Genomic DNA, 17,568 nt, shown 5'->3' with positions numbered 1-17,568 from the left:
AATCCTTGCAGTGCAACATGGTAACAAATCGCTGAACCCGCCAGCACAAACGGACCACTGGAAAATGCCTTTTGATTTCAGTGACTGAAATTTTCAGTCTCCCCCAAGTTTGTGCAGGTCTGTCTCATTCATCTCTGCCATGTGCTTCTGGAATAGGCCTGTCTCTCTGTTGGGCGAGTCAGGTTTCACCCTGACCTGCTTCCCTGCCTACAACATTCTCCTGGCGCTGAGTCAGGCAGGCAGACGGGGCTGGATAGAGTTTCGCAGGAAACCTTTGCCTCTTATGCAGGGATGCACTGCTGGAGGAGAAGTAGGATCAGGGTAAGCTGGCCACAATTCAGAGTGCAGCCACAATTACGTGGTAGACAGAAATTCAATAGGTGCAGACAGAAAGATGCTGTTAATGGCATGAGTTCCAGGTCTGGGACTTTTGCCTCTTGTGTAGCCCCCCCCCCCCATTTAAAGCACAGAAGCCCAGCAAAAACAAAGGGCGAGGTAATACAGAAAAACTTAGCATCTGAACAGCCTCTGCTCAGAACTTTCTGTTTCAGGAGTTCCTGTGCTCAGATAAACAAGCTGGGCACTTTGCCATCCTACCTTCAAAACATGGATGGGTGGAGGAAGGATCTCACGTGGATTAGGTTGCCACATTTTATTGGCCTTGCCTCTGGGCCTTTAACAGGAGCTTGATGCACACACACACACACACACACACACACACACCAAGCTTCAGTTGCTTAAATTTCTGTGTGTCAACTTGCTGTTGAAGGCGCAGGAGTACAGCCAATACAAAAAAATGTGACAATTCCTGCCCCTTGTGCATTGCCAGAGAGCTCCTTGAAGTTGCAGTTCTCCATCCTGAAACCACGGAGACTCGAGTGGGAGGAGTGAACCACTGCCAGTTAGGAAAAGGTCACCTGCACAGAAGGCAGCAGCTGCTATTCCTGGTGGCAGATGCAATGGCACAGGTGATGATAAGAGAGGTTGACTTGCCAGGGACTAAAGCTCTCTAAGGAAGAAGCAGGAATGAAGTGTGAATCGGGAGATGATTTCAGAAAGAAGGTCTGGTTTAGAGATCTGTGATGTGGAAGAGTTGCTTTCAAACCCACTAAAGAGTCACCTTCCCTTCTGGGCAAATTCCTGGGGGCCGTGTTCCCAGGGTGGGCAGGGCCAGAGGGAAATGTGGGCAGAGTAGCAAACATGAATTTTACTTTTGTGCAGTAGGCTAGTTTCTATCCGGGCTCCCGCATCCCTCTCTGCCCACCATCCAAACAAGCAAGAACCATTGTCATAACTGAAGAAAACATTCCAGCCAGGCATAATCCCATAAGGAGGATGCAAAGTAAGTGAGTTGCTGGGGAGGGTGTGTGGCCTGGAGGACCCCAGTTGGCCTTTGGGCCTGACGCTCCTCACCCCTGCTTTAACTGCGGCCCGACACACTGACATAGAATAATAGAACTGTAGAGTTGGAAGGGACCACGAGGATCATCTAGCCCACCCCCTGCAATGCAGGAATCTTGTGCCCAACACAGAAGCAGGCAAGCCTTCCTTGCATCACTGCACCTCCCTGGCAGGGAAAGCATCAACAGCTAAATGTTTGCAGGTGTTCAGCTGCTGTTGAAAGACACAGGGCCAGTTAAAAACCCAGGCAATTCTAGGAACATTGGAGTTTGGCCTTGCTGCTGGGAACAGCTCATAGAGGGAACCGATGTTATTGGACTACAGCCTCCCATCATTCCTGACCCTTGAGCATAGTGGCTGGGGCTGATGGGAGCTGGAGTCCAACAACTGGAAGGCAACACACTGGCTGCCCCACCTAAAGGCCCCATTTAACACCCTCACCTATTGAGCCACACCTGAAGTTGGTGTGTGTCATGCAAATGACGTGGTGTCCCTTCCTCTCTCTCTCTGCTGCAGATAATAGGAAACCCCTTGAGTGTGCCAACTCATCGGTGCCCAGCCATTCCTTTTATCTGAATCATGCTCAAGCACCTACGCTTCCAGAGAGCAGGGATCAGGAAACCTGCCTGGCTAGTGTGTTTGGGAAAGATCCAGCTGGATGTGCTTGTTGCTCAGTGGCAAGTTTCTACAGTGGGAATTAGGCACTTTAAAAAAAAGTCTTATTTTGCCCTGAGCTCTCGAGGGCAGAAGACACACCACTTTCTTCCAGCAGAGCTTCAGCACATCAGCACAAAGGTGCCTGACCTTATTCTCATGCTGGGGAGAGTGTGCTTCCTGCAGACCATCCCTCCAGTCTCCTCTGCCCCACATGTATTATCCAACTCCTTTAATCCCATCCCAGAGGCGGTGTCCCCAGATAGCTTCCTCCTCCTCCTCAGTTACACAGGGCCTGGTACTAAACTGCCCAGATTGGATTTTGAATCGCACTCCAGGAAGATCAATTTCTCCCTTGTGTGTTTCTGCCTCTCTGTTGCTAATGCTCTTCCATTGCCATGTCCTACAGGCAGGCCCCTGCATACAATCATGGAATGGGAAGGAATCCCCACAGTTTTCCAATCCTCCTCCTGGCCCCAACGTAGGACCTCTTCAGCAGATGTATTTCCATTCGTCGCTGCCCCCCCCCCCGCCTCTGCCTTAACCACAGCCTCCTCTTGCCAGCTTATTTAGCTACTGTACTCCTCTGTAACTGGACACGAATCTATTATTTTTATAGTCTGAAGCAGGCGTAGACAAACTCAGCCCTCCATAAGTTTTGGGACTACAACTCCCATCATCCCTAGCAGGACCAGGACCAGTGGTCAGGGATGATGGGAGTTGTAGTCCCAAAACATCTGGAGGGCTGAGTTTGTCTACGCCTGCTTCAGACTATAAAAATAATAGATTCGTGTCCAGTTACAGAGGAGTACAGTAGCTAAATATTAATTTATTTTTATAATGAATGATTTTAGAATGTTGTTTATGTTGTACTTTTGTACTGGTTTATTGTTGTTAGCCGCCCTGAGCCCGGCTTCGGCTGGGGAGGGCGGGATTTAATAAAATTTATTATTATTATTATTATCTGGAGGGCCGAGTTTGCCTATGCCTGGTCTTAAGGCAGGGAAGGAGGAATATTAAAGACTTACTCAAATTTCTGGGCACAGTCTGCACCAGGGATGGAATGTAAGGGTGTTCTCCGGTTCCTATACTTCAGGTCTGTGGAAACTAGGACTCTCCAGATATTTGTGGACTACAACTCCCATCAGCCCGTTTGGGTCCCTTCCAACTCTACAGTTCTATGCGGACTGCTCACGCTGCCTGAGCGGATGAGCATCCTGGACGGCCACAGGTTCCCGTCTTGCTTTTCTCAAAACAGCCTCAGACTGGGTGAGGGAGAGAATTGCTGTGGCAGCCAGGGATGCATCTATCCATGACTACTGCCATGTTTCAATGGTATTGATAGGAACCCAGCTGCCTCAGACAGGAGACATTTGCAATATCTATCTGCAGATCTCAGGACTGAAACTGGGACCTTCTGCATACAAAGAAAGTGCTCTGCCATTGACCTACTGCCATCCCTGTAGTTCATATGCGGCAGTGGAAGTGCTGGTCACATCCGCACCATGCATTTAAAGCATAGTGTTTCTTTGTCACAGACCTACAATGCTCAGCACCCTTACTCTTAAAGTGGCGCAAGAGAGCTTTAAATGGGTGGTGCAGATGTGATCTCCGTCTCCCCGTTTGACTAATGCTACCAACACAAAATTATACCCAGCGATGGTGCATTTAGCTAATGTTAGATTCTGGATTTAATGGTCTTAGGGGGTGCGGACGGGACTTTTTAGATGGCAATGTGCATTACTGTCACTTCAAAATGTAGGAAAGCCAACCCTGGTGCATCTGGAGGTCTTCCTGCACATTCTGCTGAGTGGGACCCTGGATTTCTTGACCACATCCTGCGATGATTTCACTGCTAATTATTATGCTCACTAATCCTGAAGATCTGCCACACCCCAGTTCTATATGCACTGGAATCCCTACAGCATCTATAAAATGTACTAAAAACAAGTGGTGGGAGTGTTAAGGAGTATAGTTTCATTACAATTACTAACTACACTTTACAAGTTTGTTATTTATTTTTATTTTATCTAATCTAAGGTAGATTTAAAGGCAAAGGGTGCTACTTTTCCAGAAGGGTCAGGTGCAAACTAAGGGGGAACAGCAATTTATTTGGAAAGCTGATTCAATTCTGAACTGAAAGCACACTCTGTACATGCTCATGGCTCCTGTTTATTCATTTTCTTTATGTGGCTGCCATCAGTGAAAAATAATAACATGTATAAGAAAAGTAATGGAAATGTGAAATGACATATTCTTGATACTGTAGAGCGTGCATACTTTCCTTACCCACTGGTTATACAAGTTATGCTGGCTGAATCTGTATTTTGCTATACTGAAAGCTAATAAAAATACGGGGGGGGGGGTTATGTGGCTGGTAAAATTTGGTGTCCCAACAAATCTGGAGAGATCCTGTGTTCACTAATTCCCTTGTTAAAAGCAAAGAAACAAAACAAACAATTATTTTCTCAGACAAATGACACTAGGCCTTTGAACAGTGTTTGGATGGATCATGTCCATCACAGACTTTCCTTTGGATAATGTTTAAAAGGAAAATGCTTCCCTCTGGGGAAGACAACTCTGCATAGGCTTTGAAGCACCTGGCTCGAAGTGCCCGGGCTTTTTGTCCCCCCCTCCCCCCGTAATTTTTTAACACAACAGCTGACAGCCCTACTCACCATATCAGGATGAGGAGAGCATGACAAATTGATGGGGTGGTGGTGGTGCACACGCGGTCAGGCCCAGCTGTGGCACTGAAGACCCACGGCTGGGAGTCCTCACAAGAACAGTTAAAGACACCCCCCCCCGCCCCGTCTAATGCCTGTTCATACTTTTCTGTTATGACGGGTAAAGGAAGTGAAGTGGTGAGTGCCGCCCCCCACATCTGCCCTGGAAATTCCCCCAAACAGGCTTCATCTTACATCCTCTCTCTTCTCTCCCCCCACCAACTTTTCCCCCTTTTGCTAAATGAGTCACCCTTTCAGAGTCTCAACATGTTCACGGCCGCGACCAAGAGGCGAAAGTAAAGAGGGGTGCGTGCGTTTGGCAATCTGGGTTTCCCAAAGCTCCTCTGTTAGTTTCGGTGTCCAAGCGCTTTGAAACGTTGTCCAAATAATTTCGGCTCCCCAACTGTATGTGTCTTTATACTCTAGTCTGGCTGAAGTGAGCATGACATGAGTGTAAAACAAGGCTGCCACCCCTCCCTTCTGTCTCCCTGGTCATGGTAGCTCCCAGCTTCAGAGGCCAGACTAGGCAGGGAATGTACAATAGTTGGAACTCTCTTTGCAATATCAGCTGCTGCTGCTGTTGCTGCAACTGGACAAGGGGGGGACGGGGTTGATTTATGCTGGTGGTGTTTTTAAATATATATTTTTAAATATATATCCCTTGATTTGCTTTCAATCTCCCTGGCTGCAAAATATCCCCCCCCCCCCGCTTTCAAATTCCAGCGGCACTGAGTGGAGAAATTAGAAGGATTTTTTTATTTGAAGGAGGGGGGGCTTCCTCCCCAATATTGTTGCATTCGGAGAAGATAATTTTATGAGTCTCTTTGCGGGAAGCAAGTTTGTTGGATATTCTCTCTCCACCCTCCACACGCCCGGAAACTGTGGTGGAAGCTGGAATCATCTTGAAGAAGGAGGAGGCGGAGGAGGAATGAAAAAAAGAGGAAGGGCTTGATTTATTTTTGTTTCTAATAGGATTATATGTTTTATTTCTGCTTTACTTTAGAAATTAGAGGATCGGGAGGGAGGGATTAATAGGAACCCGGAGAGAAAATAAGGTGGGGGAGGGAAATCACACCCATCCTATCCATCACCTCCTCAAAAAAAAACACAGAAGCCACCATGGAGAAGAAGGAAGAGGCAGCAAAGGCCTTTTCGGTGAAGCAACAGCCGGATGATATCCGAGGTAAATATTTGCTCTGCTAAGAAGTCATTTTTAGAGGATGATGTTGCAAATCGTTGAAAGGGCGGCGGAGCGGGGCGGGGGCAGAGGAGCAAAGAGACAGCAGACTTTGAATCTGTGTCCGGATTTCCACCCAGATCTGCGAGTGGGCACAGATAAGGGGGTCCGGGGGTGTCTGTTTGCTGCAGCAAGTTGTAGAACATCCGTTCTCTTAATTGTTCTCCAGCCTTTCCAAAAACATGAACTCATCGCCTGGCTATTTTGTCTGTGCGGCTGGCTGTGCCTGATGGACATTTGCTACAGGGGCCTTTTGGGGAGGGGGGAGTCGGGGGTGCTGGATTGATGTGAAGGTGGATACAGTATTGATTCTTTAACTAGGATTCCGTATCCCCCATGCAAGGAAGGGAGCATTTTGGGAGGGGGCCGGTTGGAGGCCACGCTGCTGTGATATTGAGGCAGGGGGTGCCCGGCCTTCCACAGGTCACTGATGTGGGGTTTATAAATAACCCTCTGTCCGAAGCCCTACCCAACCCCGGATTGGCATTCCTCCCGACAGCTGCCTTTGGGAGGCGACCAAGCCCTCGAGGAGACCACCTGCCCCTTTCTTCTGACTTTGTGAGTGGGGGAGGTCAACCCCTGGTCGCTGTTGAGAAAAAAAGAAAAAAGAAAAGCCGATCCAAGTTCAAACTAGCCGAATTTGAAGGTGTCCAGGGCCAGGACCCGGGTGGCCACGAAAAGGGCTCCGCCGTGGGCCTAGTTCTGCTCTTGCTTGTGCGACTGGGGGTTTTCTGAGAGGGTGGACTCGGCAGGGAAGGGGGGCAGGGCCCAGCCCCACAATGGATTAAACTTCCCTGCCGCTTGGAGGGAAAAGTTGGGGGCTGGCTCTCCAATTAAAGGGTCGTTTTTTTGTCCCTGGGGAACGTTTTGAGATGGAACTCTTGGTCCTCTGCCAGTGAAGTTTGTCCGAATCTCAGCATCTTGCCAGTTGTATGTGTGTGCAGTCAAAGAGAGAGAGATAATCTTTGCCATTTTCCCGCTAGACACCAGATATCTGCTTGTCTGCAAGGGCAACATCCTGTCTCTGTTGTACAGCCTGGAAATTTTTGCCGGCACACATGTGGGTGGGCTGTGTTGGCTAGAATTTGGACAGGACGTTTTGTGTGCTTGTGTGAGTATGTGTTTGCTTCATTTGTAGAGAATTTGCTTTCTGGGTTTCTTTTTGGAGTTCTGCTTTGTTTTTTGTTCAGAACTCTTTAAAGGCCTGCTTTCTGAAATCATCTGCAGCTTGGGGCTTAAAGTTCCTTTGAAAACTTCAGGGCCTGGCCATTTCCTTTGTCCTCGGTTTCGGAGACAGGCTTTAGAAGATGACAGCAAATAAGCAGAGTCCAGTGTTAAGGATCTCACGAATCAATAGGTTCGCCTTGCAACTTACTTTGAACTGCTAAGGTTTGAAGTTCTTGGTTATGCCTTTTGTCAGAAGCTTGTGGGGCTACTAATATCTCCCACCCCCGGGATGGAAAATTGAGCTAAAGTGGAACCATCTCTTCTCGACTGGCAAACTTTGGTTTTGTTCTCTGAACGTTGGGAAAGTGAGATTGTTACTTTGGTGTAGTTACGCAGTGGGTAATCTTGCCAAATGAAATGTAGGCTGGAAGTAACGAGGGGGTTGTTCAGAAGGCCATGTAATTGGCAAATGCTGGGTTAAGTAGGGAGGGGTGTGGCTGCCTTCTGAGGCCTCTATAGCATGGCTGGGACCTGGCCAGATGAAGCAGTGTCTGTGAGCTGTCTTATTTTGGGTTTTGCTGACTCCTGCCAAGTAACTGGTGACTTGAGTGCAAGGAAGAAACAACCGAAAAGAAAGAGGAGTGGCAAAACCATAGGGATATGGGGGACTTCCTATCATCAGTCACTGCCAGTGATGGCATTGAGTGTGTTGTAGGCAGCGAGTGGTGCATTTACTGGAAAGCACCGGAGGTTTTACATGGAGAAGTAGGAAGGCCTGGGTAAGAGAAGGTGTTTAAGTTTTGGGGCTGGGGTAGCCCAGAGGTGATGCAGAAAGAGACAAAGACACAGGGAATTACCTGATACTGAGTCAGAACATTGGTTTATTCAGCTCAGTATTATTGTCTACATTGACTGGCAGTGGCTTCCCAAGGTTTCAGGCGGGGCTCTCTCTTGGTCCTCCCTGCAGATGCCAGAGACCTTCTGCATGCAAAGCAGATGCTCTGAGAATGCAGATGTGTGGAAATCAATTTGAACAAAATCCCAGTTTTTGGATCTAGGCCAACAGGCTTGACTGGATGAGGTTGGATTCATTTATTTATTTTTTAGGTTTGGAAAGGCCTGGCCCAAATTTTCAGGCTTCTAAAGTGTGTACTTGGGGAGAAGCAATGGGAAGCAGCTCCCTATTTCTGAGGTATGGAGGTGGAAGAAGCCACTCCCACCCCCCAAGTTGCTACTTCCCATAGAAACCTCACAGGGGATCTGGATAAAATAAAAACATTCCTCCCAGTAGCACCTTAAAGACCAACTAAGTTAGTTCTTGGTATGAGCTTTCGTGTGCATGCACACTTCTTCAGATACAGGGGATCTGGAGCCAGACTTAACTGCACACTGTGGGATTTAAAATGTCTGGAAACATGCAGGCAAAGGCTGGAATATGAACAGCATAAAGGCCGCAAGGAAATGTGGCCTGGTGGTGCTTCCCCCCTCCCTTCCCCTTCTCCTAAGAGGCTGCTTGACAGGACGCCCCCTTGGTGCTAATTTGATTCTCTCTCAAGTGCCTGGAGATCATTTCCATGCCCTTGGAGAGACCTCTCAGTCGTTTGCACCATTCCAAGCTATGGGGCAGGCGAACTCTGCGTTGCTGTATTCTGGGCCTGAATTGTGTGCCTGTGTGTGGGCCATGCAGGATCTTGCCCCTATAGTATGACTTGTAGTTGTCTTAAGCAATGTGGGCTGTGTGTTGGTGATGGATGGTATATATGAAGGGAAGCTCATAGCCTCCAATATCCTGCAGCATGATCATGGGGTCATGCTTGTTGACATGTTGAGGATAACACTTTCCTCTGCCTGCTCCTTACGTTGTTTCCTATGCAGCAGCTTATCCTCCATGGATCTGAAAGCCAAAGCAGTGCTTAAAGATAGGATAGAAAACCATAATTGTGCTACAGTAGGTTTTCAACAGTTCAGAGTGCATCTCAGCATCTATAGTGTATGAAATGGAGGATTTTGTACCACGTCCGCATGATGCATTTTAATGTTTGTGCGCAGGATTCTCTGTGCATGTGCACTAGGGATGAGATAGCTCAGTGGTAGAGCTTCTGCTTTGCACGGAGACGGTCCCAGGTTCAATCCCTGGCATCTTTTGGTACTATTGGGAAAAACTCCAGTAGAACTGTTGCCAAGTCATTGCAGACAATACTGCTGTGGTTCAACCATAGAACACATGCTTTATATACCAAAGGTCCCGAGTTCAGGCCCCAGCATCTGAACCTCTATTTTCAGCCTGAGGACCACATTCTCTCCTGGGCTACCTTCTGGGTGCCACATGTGAGCCCAGAGGCAAAAAAATGGATGGAACAGATAATGTGTTTCCCAAACTTAGGCCTCTCCAGCTATTTTGGAACTACAATTTCCATCATCCCTGACCACTGGTGCTGCTAGCTAGGGGTGATGGGAGTTGTAGTCCAAAACAGCTGGAGAAATACTGATGTAAATGTCACAAACCCCTCTCAGTTCTCCATCTATGCATTCAAAGACATTTCAGCTAGGCAGAAACGCTCCAGCAGGGCTGATGAGGCACGTAACCTTTGGGAGAATTTTGAGGGCCAGGTGGAGAGACCTGAAGGGCCACATTTGCCCCCTAGATCTGAGGTTCCCCATCCCTGGTGCAGACAATACTGAGCTAGGTGAAACTGTGGCCTGGCAGAGTCTGTATTAGGTTGATAGGTTCCTCTCTCTCTCTCTCTCTCTCTCCCCCCCCTCTCTCCCCCTCTCTCTGCCTCTTCCAAACTAGATGAGATGCCATTAACAGAACTATCAATTGCACGGATGACTTTTAAAAAGTAAGCAGCAAACATTGAGCTGGGGGTGAAGTCTAATCTGGACTTCAGCAGGGGCCAAAGGGTTAAAGCCCCCACCCCATCCCACAACTGAGCTTCAATCAGGATCGGGACCCCACAGCTGCAATGTGCTCGCAGGCCATTTGTGAAATTGCTTGTTGGCATAGCATCTCATCTGTGTTGCTGCTTATCAGTTTCCCCTATTTTGTGTGAGCTGTGGCTCCAGCCCCTTGTGCAGCCGCAAATCATGGTTGACATTGCCTGTTTTAATGTGTTAATACTTTCAAAACTGAATTGTTTATCAGGAATGTTGTATGATGTTTTGAATTGATCTCACCACCCTTGACAAGTCGGCCTGGGTGATTTTTTCATTCTTCACATTTTTAGCACAGTGCTCAAGGTAGACAACCAGCCTTTCCTCTAGTCTCAGCCTGGCCAAAACCTTATTGATCCCCCTCGCCATATTAGAAGATTAGAAAAAGTAAATACAAGGTGAACAGAGATTGCTGGTGGGGGATGGGGAGACTGAAGTGTGGGATAAGACATTTCCCACGATAGGCTTCCCTGCATAAAGCAGGGGTGGAGAACCTGTGGCCCTCTAGGTGTTCTTGGACTGTATCTGCGGTCACCCATTCTGACTGAGACTGATGGGAGCTGGAGTCCACCCCCATCTGGAAGGCCACAGGCTTCCCACCCATCTACCCACCTCTGCAGTAAGATATCCAGTGGAAAAGACTATTCCACAGGCCTGAGGATGAGCCTTGTGGGCCTCTTGGTTGGGTCTTGTATTCAGCAGCACTCCAGCCAAATAGGTGCTCCATTTCCACTCTACCCCAGCTGAAGCAACTCATTTATTGCTCCTTGATTTCCAGCCCAGGGCTGGAGTCATATGGTGGTGTGTGTGTGCAAGGATTAGAACTGCCGAAGATGCTCCATTACTGATCTAAAGCCCTTCCTCCAGCCTAGCAAGATGTTCCCACCTGTAGCCCTAGTGCACTACAAACCATCCATCCAGACCTTCCATTAGATTAGGGAGTAAGGAAGTTGTGTTAGGTAGAGTCATACCATTGGTCCACCTTACTCCGCCAGTAACTGATGTCTGTGTGGAAGGACTTTGAGTTCAGGCCATTTCTGGTGCTCAAAATAGCTTCCCGGGCTCAGAATTCTTGAACGCTGAATGTTTGTTTTTTTGCAGCTGGCTTCAGTATGTGGATCTCAGGATTCTAGTAAGAAATACACAGAACAGTCTTCACAAGCCTGAACATCAGAAGAGCTTTTCTGCTGGGTCAGGCCAAATCCTAGCCTAGCATCCTGCTCCTGCAGTGACCAAACTGATTCCAATGGGCAACTCACAAAGAGAACCCGGAAGCAAAAGCTCTCTCCCCACCTGTGATACCTAGCAATTGGAAGTCTAAGGCAGTGGAGGTAGAACATGGCCATTGATATCCTTACCATCTGTGCATTTCTCTGGTCCTCTTCTGAATCCACCCAAGCTGCATTTGTCCCCCTGCAGTACTGGGGTAGATGGAGCAATAGCCTGACCAGATATGTGGCAGCTTCCTAAGCTACAAACAGGAGACAGCTTGGAGTATTGCTGAGCGGTCCTGGACACTACAGTCCCACCAATCCCAACCCTTTTTTGCTGCTGTTCTGCAATCATTCTGGTAGGGAACAAGTGATCAGGCCCCAAATCTACACTCAGCGTGATCGCTGAATAATCAAGAGTTTGCCCTGAGGCTGGCTTTGCGTCCGCTTCATGAGCTCCACCCAGCAGCTCTGGTTAGAAAAGACATGGCTAAGCTTGGCTTGGTGGCCCCTTGTGTGGGATGGAGGATTGAAAAGGAGATGAGCAAGCCCCTCCCACCTGGCAGTCCCTCTTGCAGAGATGGCTGAGTCACCCCTAACCCGAGATTGCTGCGTCAGATGGTTGAATTAATGAATTAAGTGATCAAACTTTCTTTTGTCAAGCAACCAAAGCTCTGTGTTAGCTCTCCTAGCTGCCTGTTTCTCAGGCAGATGAAAAAATCAGAGCCTTCCATTGTTTAGAATGAAGCAGGACATTCCTTTCCTTTCCTGTTTCGATGATCTCCAGATGGGGGAGGCTCAGGCAGTTGTGGAATCTCTGCGCAGTGCACAGGGTATGCCTAGGCAGCCAAGCAGTGTTCCGGGGGAAGCCGTTGCAAGGAAGCACCAAAGCAGGGGAAGGGCCACAGCTCAGTGGCAAAGTGCTTTCTGTGCACTCAAGAGGTCTCAGATTCAATCTCGGGCATCTCCAGGTAGGGCTGTGAAAGATTCTGGTAGAAGTGCTTTGGGAGAAAGGAGCTATTTAGTGGCCTGGTTCACACAACACTGAACTATGGTTTGTTTCACTTGACTGTGGTTTGTTTAAATGTGCAAACCCAGCTCAGTAGACTAACTACAGTGGTGCCCCGCAAGACAAATGCCTCGCAAGACGGAAAACTCGCTAGACAAAAGAGTTTTCCGTTTTGGAGGTGCTTCGCAAAACGAATCTCCTATGGGCTTGCTTCGCAAGATGAAAATGTCTTGTGAGTTCCTGCGGGTTTTTTCCCCTCCCCCCCTTTTCTAAGCCGCTAAGCCGCTTATCAGCTGATCTGATAAGCCGCTAAAAGCCGCTAATAGCGCTAATCCACTAATCCGTCAATGGGCTTGCTTCGCAAGACGAAAAAACCGCTAGACAAAGAGAATCACAGAACGGATTCTTTTCGTCTTGCGAGGCACCACTGTATGGCTTGTTTCCTGCCAACAAATCATGCCGTGAAACCATGATTTGTTGTTGGCTTGCACACCGGCTTGTTTTAACTATCATTTAGTGTACGACTGAACCCAAGTGGCACCTTAACTATGGTCTCTTTGGCGACCCCTCTCCAGAGGTGCTTCAGGCTGCAGAGGCATGTGACAAGAACTGATGGAAAACAAGCTAAGTGTAGGAATAAGTCATGGATTATTTGGTCATCTGTGAGCTGGCTTGGTGTTTGTTGAACAAACCCATGGTTAAAACAAACCGTTGCCTTATGTGTGAATGTAACCAGTGTATGACTTGACTTGTTTGACATTGCCTAATACATCTAACTATTTGGTCTGCAGGCCTTTTTCTGAGCACCTCTGAAGCCCAGTTGGGGACACGTTGGAGCTGGTGGAGGCTGGGAGTAAGGGACTCATCCACAAAGCCCCACTGTATTTCGGAGGTGCTCAGAAAGCAGTGAGATTCTCATTGCTTTCTAAATAGTTCTAAAGCTCAATGCAGCCATGGGGACGAGCCTTCTTCCCAGCTCCACCCTCCAGTTCAAAGGATGGGGTTGCCACTGGCAACTTGGTGTGCATGTTTGTGGAGCCCCTGTTCCAACATGATTCTGTGCACAAAGTGCTTTCACCTTCCCTCAACCACCATTTCCACTTTGGGGATTGTGGCTGGATTTCTGCAAGACAGGGCACAGATGCCAGGTGGTCCTGTGACAATTGCCTATACCCCAGATTTTTCTGAGCGGTGTGTGCATGTGTAGTCACCCTATAGCAGCCCCTGCTGTCGTTTTCCAAGGTGTTCTTCTAAATCTGCCCAACCCTTTCCCATAGCCAAGAAGTAGCAGGTGCCCTGGCACTGCGTTCCCTGGGCTCCCTATGTCTTTCAGTTTGGATAAAGCTGCACCGTGACGGAGCACTTGTGATTGGGAGTGACGGGCCTTGCAGGGCATCTCAGGTTCCCTGGCTGGCTTTCCTTCATGTATATTTTAACCCAAGTGTAAGCCAACGCCTGGCTCCCACCCCAGAGCCAAACGCAGCCCCTTAGTCCCTGCCAAGCCACAGGTACAGAATGGCTCCAGCCCTCCGCTATCTTTTCTTGATGTCACTCCAGGGTATGTGTGCGCGCACGTATAGAAAAGTGCACTCCATGTGCGCACATAGGCCATCCATCCACAAAGGATGCTTCAGCGGCCCAGCAATTTCAGACTCAGCCTGAGTTTTGTACAGGGTCCCCTCAGGGATTTCTCCCTTTCTTAAAACCACTCTCTTCTAAGTTTATTTTCTTCGAAGCAATCTACATTCCCTTTCACTCTGCAAAAAGAGTTATTTTGACTGCTTACGCGCAGAGAGGTGCTGTCATCTGGAAACATGCTTTTCCTTAAGCTTTTGCCATGGACCGGAAATCTTGGGGAAGGGAGACATCCTCCCCCCACCCCCACGCAAATAACACTACACTTCTGAGCCAGCTGATCTAAAGGCGATTTGCAGAAGTTGGTTTGGGACAAACAAACAAAAAAGTCTTTTCTTTCCCACAGTGAATTAATGTATGAAGCTCCCTACTACTGTACTCTTCAGGTGAGGCAATGGCCACTCGCTGCCATGGCTGGAGGAAAAGTCAATCAACACAAAGTCAAAGGCTTAACTTTCGTGTTTCCTGCAAAAGGACCCATGTTTAATCCCAGCATTTCCAGGAAGGCTAGGAAATGAGCACCACTTCCTGAAACCTCAGAGAGCTTCTGCCAGTCAGTGTTGACCAGGAAATGGGTCGCCTCCAGATGTTGGACTACAACTCCCACCAAACCTGACTGTTGGTCATGCTGCCTGGGGCTGATGGGAGTTGGAGTCCTGCAAAACTGGAAGGCTACACTTCCCCCATCCCTGGTATAGATAGTACTAAGTTAGATGAACTAACAGACTGACTTGGGGAAGGGCTATAGCTCAGTGGCAGAGCACGTGCCTTGCATCCAGAAGGTCCCTGGTTCAATCCCTGGCACCTCCACTTAGGTCAGGGAAAGACTCCTGTCTGAAACTCTGGAGAGCTGCTGCAAGTTAGTGCTGATGCTCTGACTTGCTATAATGCAGCTTCCAAAGCTTTGTGGTCAGAGGCAGTATACCTCTGATTAAAAGAAACTGGGAAGGCCATCATCTTTATAGTGTGTTAGTGAGTTTCCAGAGGCACCTGGCTGGGTGATGTTGGAAGCAAGATGTTGGACTTAGACAGACTCTGGTCTGATCCAGCAGTTCTTATGTTCCTTGAGTTCCTGTAGGTTGATAAATCCTCCATTTGCCCCTTAATGCCAGGTAGGACTGGCAAACTTAATTCCTTGGACAGATGACTTCTTCAGGCTTGCTAGATAAAGTTTGGCTGAGATTAAGAGTAATAATTCCTTGCGCTCAAATTCATTGGGGTCCTTGAGGGGTTTAAAACAACGAATCCTTTCCCCATATGTGACAGGAGAAAATAGCAGTTGGTGTTAAAAAAATCTGAACTCTCTTCAATGCTTCTTGTTATTTTTGTATTGCATTTTGCCTTGTGGTCATTTAACAAGGAGAAAAGCAGATGTTACTTTTTAACATCTATTCTCTCTCTTTGGTGCACTTGACTCTTTTCAGCCTTTGGGACACCCAACCTTTTTTACCCTGCTTTGCAAAGCCTGGAAAGAAAATGTTGATCCTTTTTGACTAGGGCTGCCATTTCAATTTTCACTGTGGTTCTGTCAAACACTGAAGCTTTATGGCGTAAGGGAAAAGAAAATTCTTTAATGGTTAAACTTTACATTGCTGTTTTCAGCTATGAACTATCTCAAATAGGTAAAATGATGCATTAGCTTGTTGTTTTTTAAAAAAAGAAAAGAATATCACCATACAGACTTTTATAATAACCTATATCCCACTCTTGTAATTAAGCTCTAGCCTGGTAAGCCACACATGACATGGGATTCCACTACATGTGAGGGAGTGAGCCGGCGGGGGAAGGCTAGAGAACACTGACCATCCCCTGTACGCAGCGTAGAAACCAAGCTGTTGTGGGAGGGACAGACCTCTCTGCCCCATCTCTGCCAGCTTGCACCAGACTTGTAATTTATTTATTTATTCATTTATTTATTTTTGCCTGCTGGTAAATTTTGTCAGCTTATTTACAAGGCTATTCTATCCTGTTTCTGAACTTGGACAATCTGCAGATGGATACTGGAAAATGGAAACTAGGGGATCAGGAGCTCATGCCGACATACATTGTTCTCCCCACCCCAGCCCTGCAAGGTAGGTTAGGCTGAGCTTGGTGGCTGAATTGGGATTTGAACTGTGGTCTTCCAGCACTCTAACCACAACCCCACACTAACTCTCACCTCACCACACTTACAGGCAAATAGATGACTGGGGGGAATCCCTTTTGATTTTCTCCCCCAGGGGTAGTCAATATGGGGGCCCTCCAGATGTTGACAGTCTAATTAGCACTTCCACCACCAGCCATGCTATCTGTGGCTGACAGCAGCTGTAGCTGAACGATATCTGGAGGGCACTGTGTCGGATACCTGTGTTCTAGCCCCTGGTTCTCCACGTGGCTCCTGCTTGCTTACTTCTGCTTATGACTCCTTCCTATCCCTTCAGTAAAAATGAGAACCAGAACTGAGTACACACCGTACAGACCTACAGTTCCCAGCACCTTTAACAAACTTTAGTAGTCAGGATTCTTTCTTTTTCTTTTTGCTGGGCTGGCATGTGCTTTAAATATGTGGTGTGTATGCAGCCCAAGGCAGGGTGGGCATTAAGGATTTGTGGCATACTGGGCAATGTGAGGAAAATGGCTGACCTCGCTCCCCAGTGGTCCCTTTTAACCTGTACTGTCTGAGCATCTGGTTGGTTGACACCCCTACCACCTGGGTTTTCTTCCTTTCCCTCCTGTGTTATATACACAGGAACATATCCTTGCACTTCAGATTGGCTTCATTTATCACATTTATATCCCACCTTCCCTCCAAAGAGCTCAAGGTGGCAGGCATGGTTCTCTTCCTCCCCATCTTAGCCTCACCACAACCCTTATGTGGTAGGTTTGGCTAAGAGGCAATGACTGCCCAAGGGCAACCAGTGAATTTCACTGCTGAGCAGGGATTTGAACCTGGGTCTCCCAGCTCCTAGTCCCAACATTCCTACCACCAGCTGTCATTTACTTTATTTGACCACATCAGGTTTGGTTGCTAGTGTGGAGCTGACTTTAGTCCTCTTGACACATTATCTCTTGACACACTTGCTGATGGCAGAGTGAGGATGTGTTTTTTCACCCACACTATGGTTAGGTCTGCTTCTCATAAGAACTATGCATTGTGCAGAGGAATTCAAAGGTGTGAATATGTATGTGTAAGGGACACCTGTGTCCACTCTTTCTGTGGATGTTGTACCAAAGGGTGGCGGTTATTCCAGGTTTCTTAATCCAGTTTAAAAATGTGATGATGTGCCTCTGACAGGACTCCTGTCACATACCAGGCAAAGCCTGGTTCATACACACATGTTAATTTCTTGATGATTGCAGCCTCAAGAGATCATTGGCTTTTGTGAATGCTCTGTAGTGGATCCAACACAATGAGCAAACCTCACTCGCAGCCTTATGTCACAACAAACACCAATATGTTTCTCAATAGGGTCAGCTCACACGTTCACCTACTAGCCCTCAAGGTTGTGGGGCATTAGGAGAGCACATTGTTGGGAGCTTTAAATGCATTGAAGGCCAACCTGCTCTCTAGAATCCAGTTTGGTCAGGGTAGCTTTGCAAATACATCCACAAAAG

The 17,568-nt window shown here is 47.8% G+C and overlaps 1 protein-coding gene across 22 annotated transcripts in view; it reads left to right on the top strand.

Annotated features, from left to right (window-relative positions):
• Window positions 1-5,305: 5,305 nt before the first annotated feature.
• MAP7D1 (MAP7 domain containing 1) overlaps window positions 5,306-17,568 on the top strand; it is a 54,679-nt gene continuing 42,416 nt past the window's right edge. For 7 of the 22 annotated variants that reach the window (XM_083511735.1, XM_083511736.1, XM_083511753.1 and 4 more), the window contains exon 1: window positions 5,329-5,964. In XM_083511735.1, coding sequence (XP_083367861.1) covers window positions 5,901-5,964 — 64 coding nt within the window. In that variant the 5' untranslated portion in view covers window positions 5,329-5,900. Of the gene's footprint in view, window positions 5,965-6,339; window positions 6,665-17,568 lie in introns of those variants that run through there. The other 15 variants (XM_083511737.1, XM_083511751.1, XM_083511733.1 and 12 more) reach the window with 9 other exon arrangements.

This window comes from Podarcis liolepis (genome assembly GCF_965112155.1).
Source record: "Podarcis liolepis genome assembly, chromosome: 7".
Lineage (NCBI taxonomy): Eukaryota > Metazoa > Chordata > Lepidosauria > Squamata > Lacertidae > Podarcis > Podarcis liolepis.
This window is presented reverse-complemented; position numbering and strand designations above follow the sequence as displayed.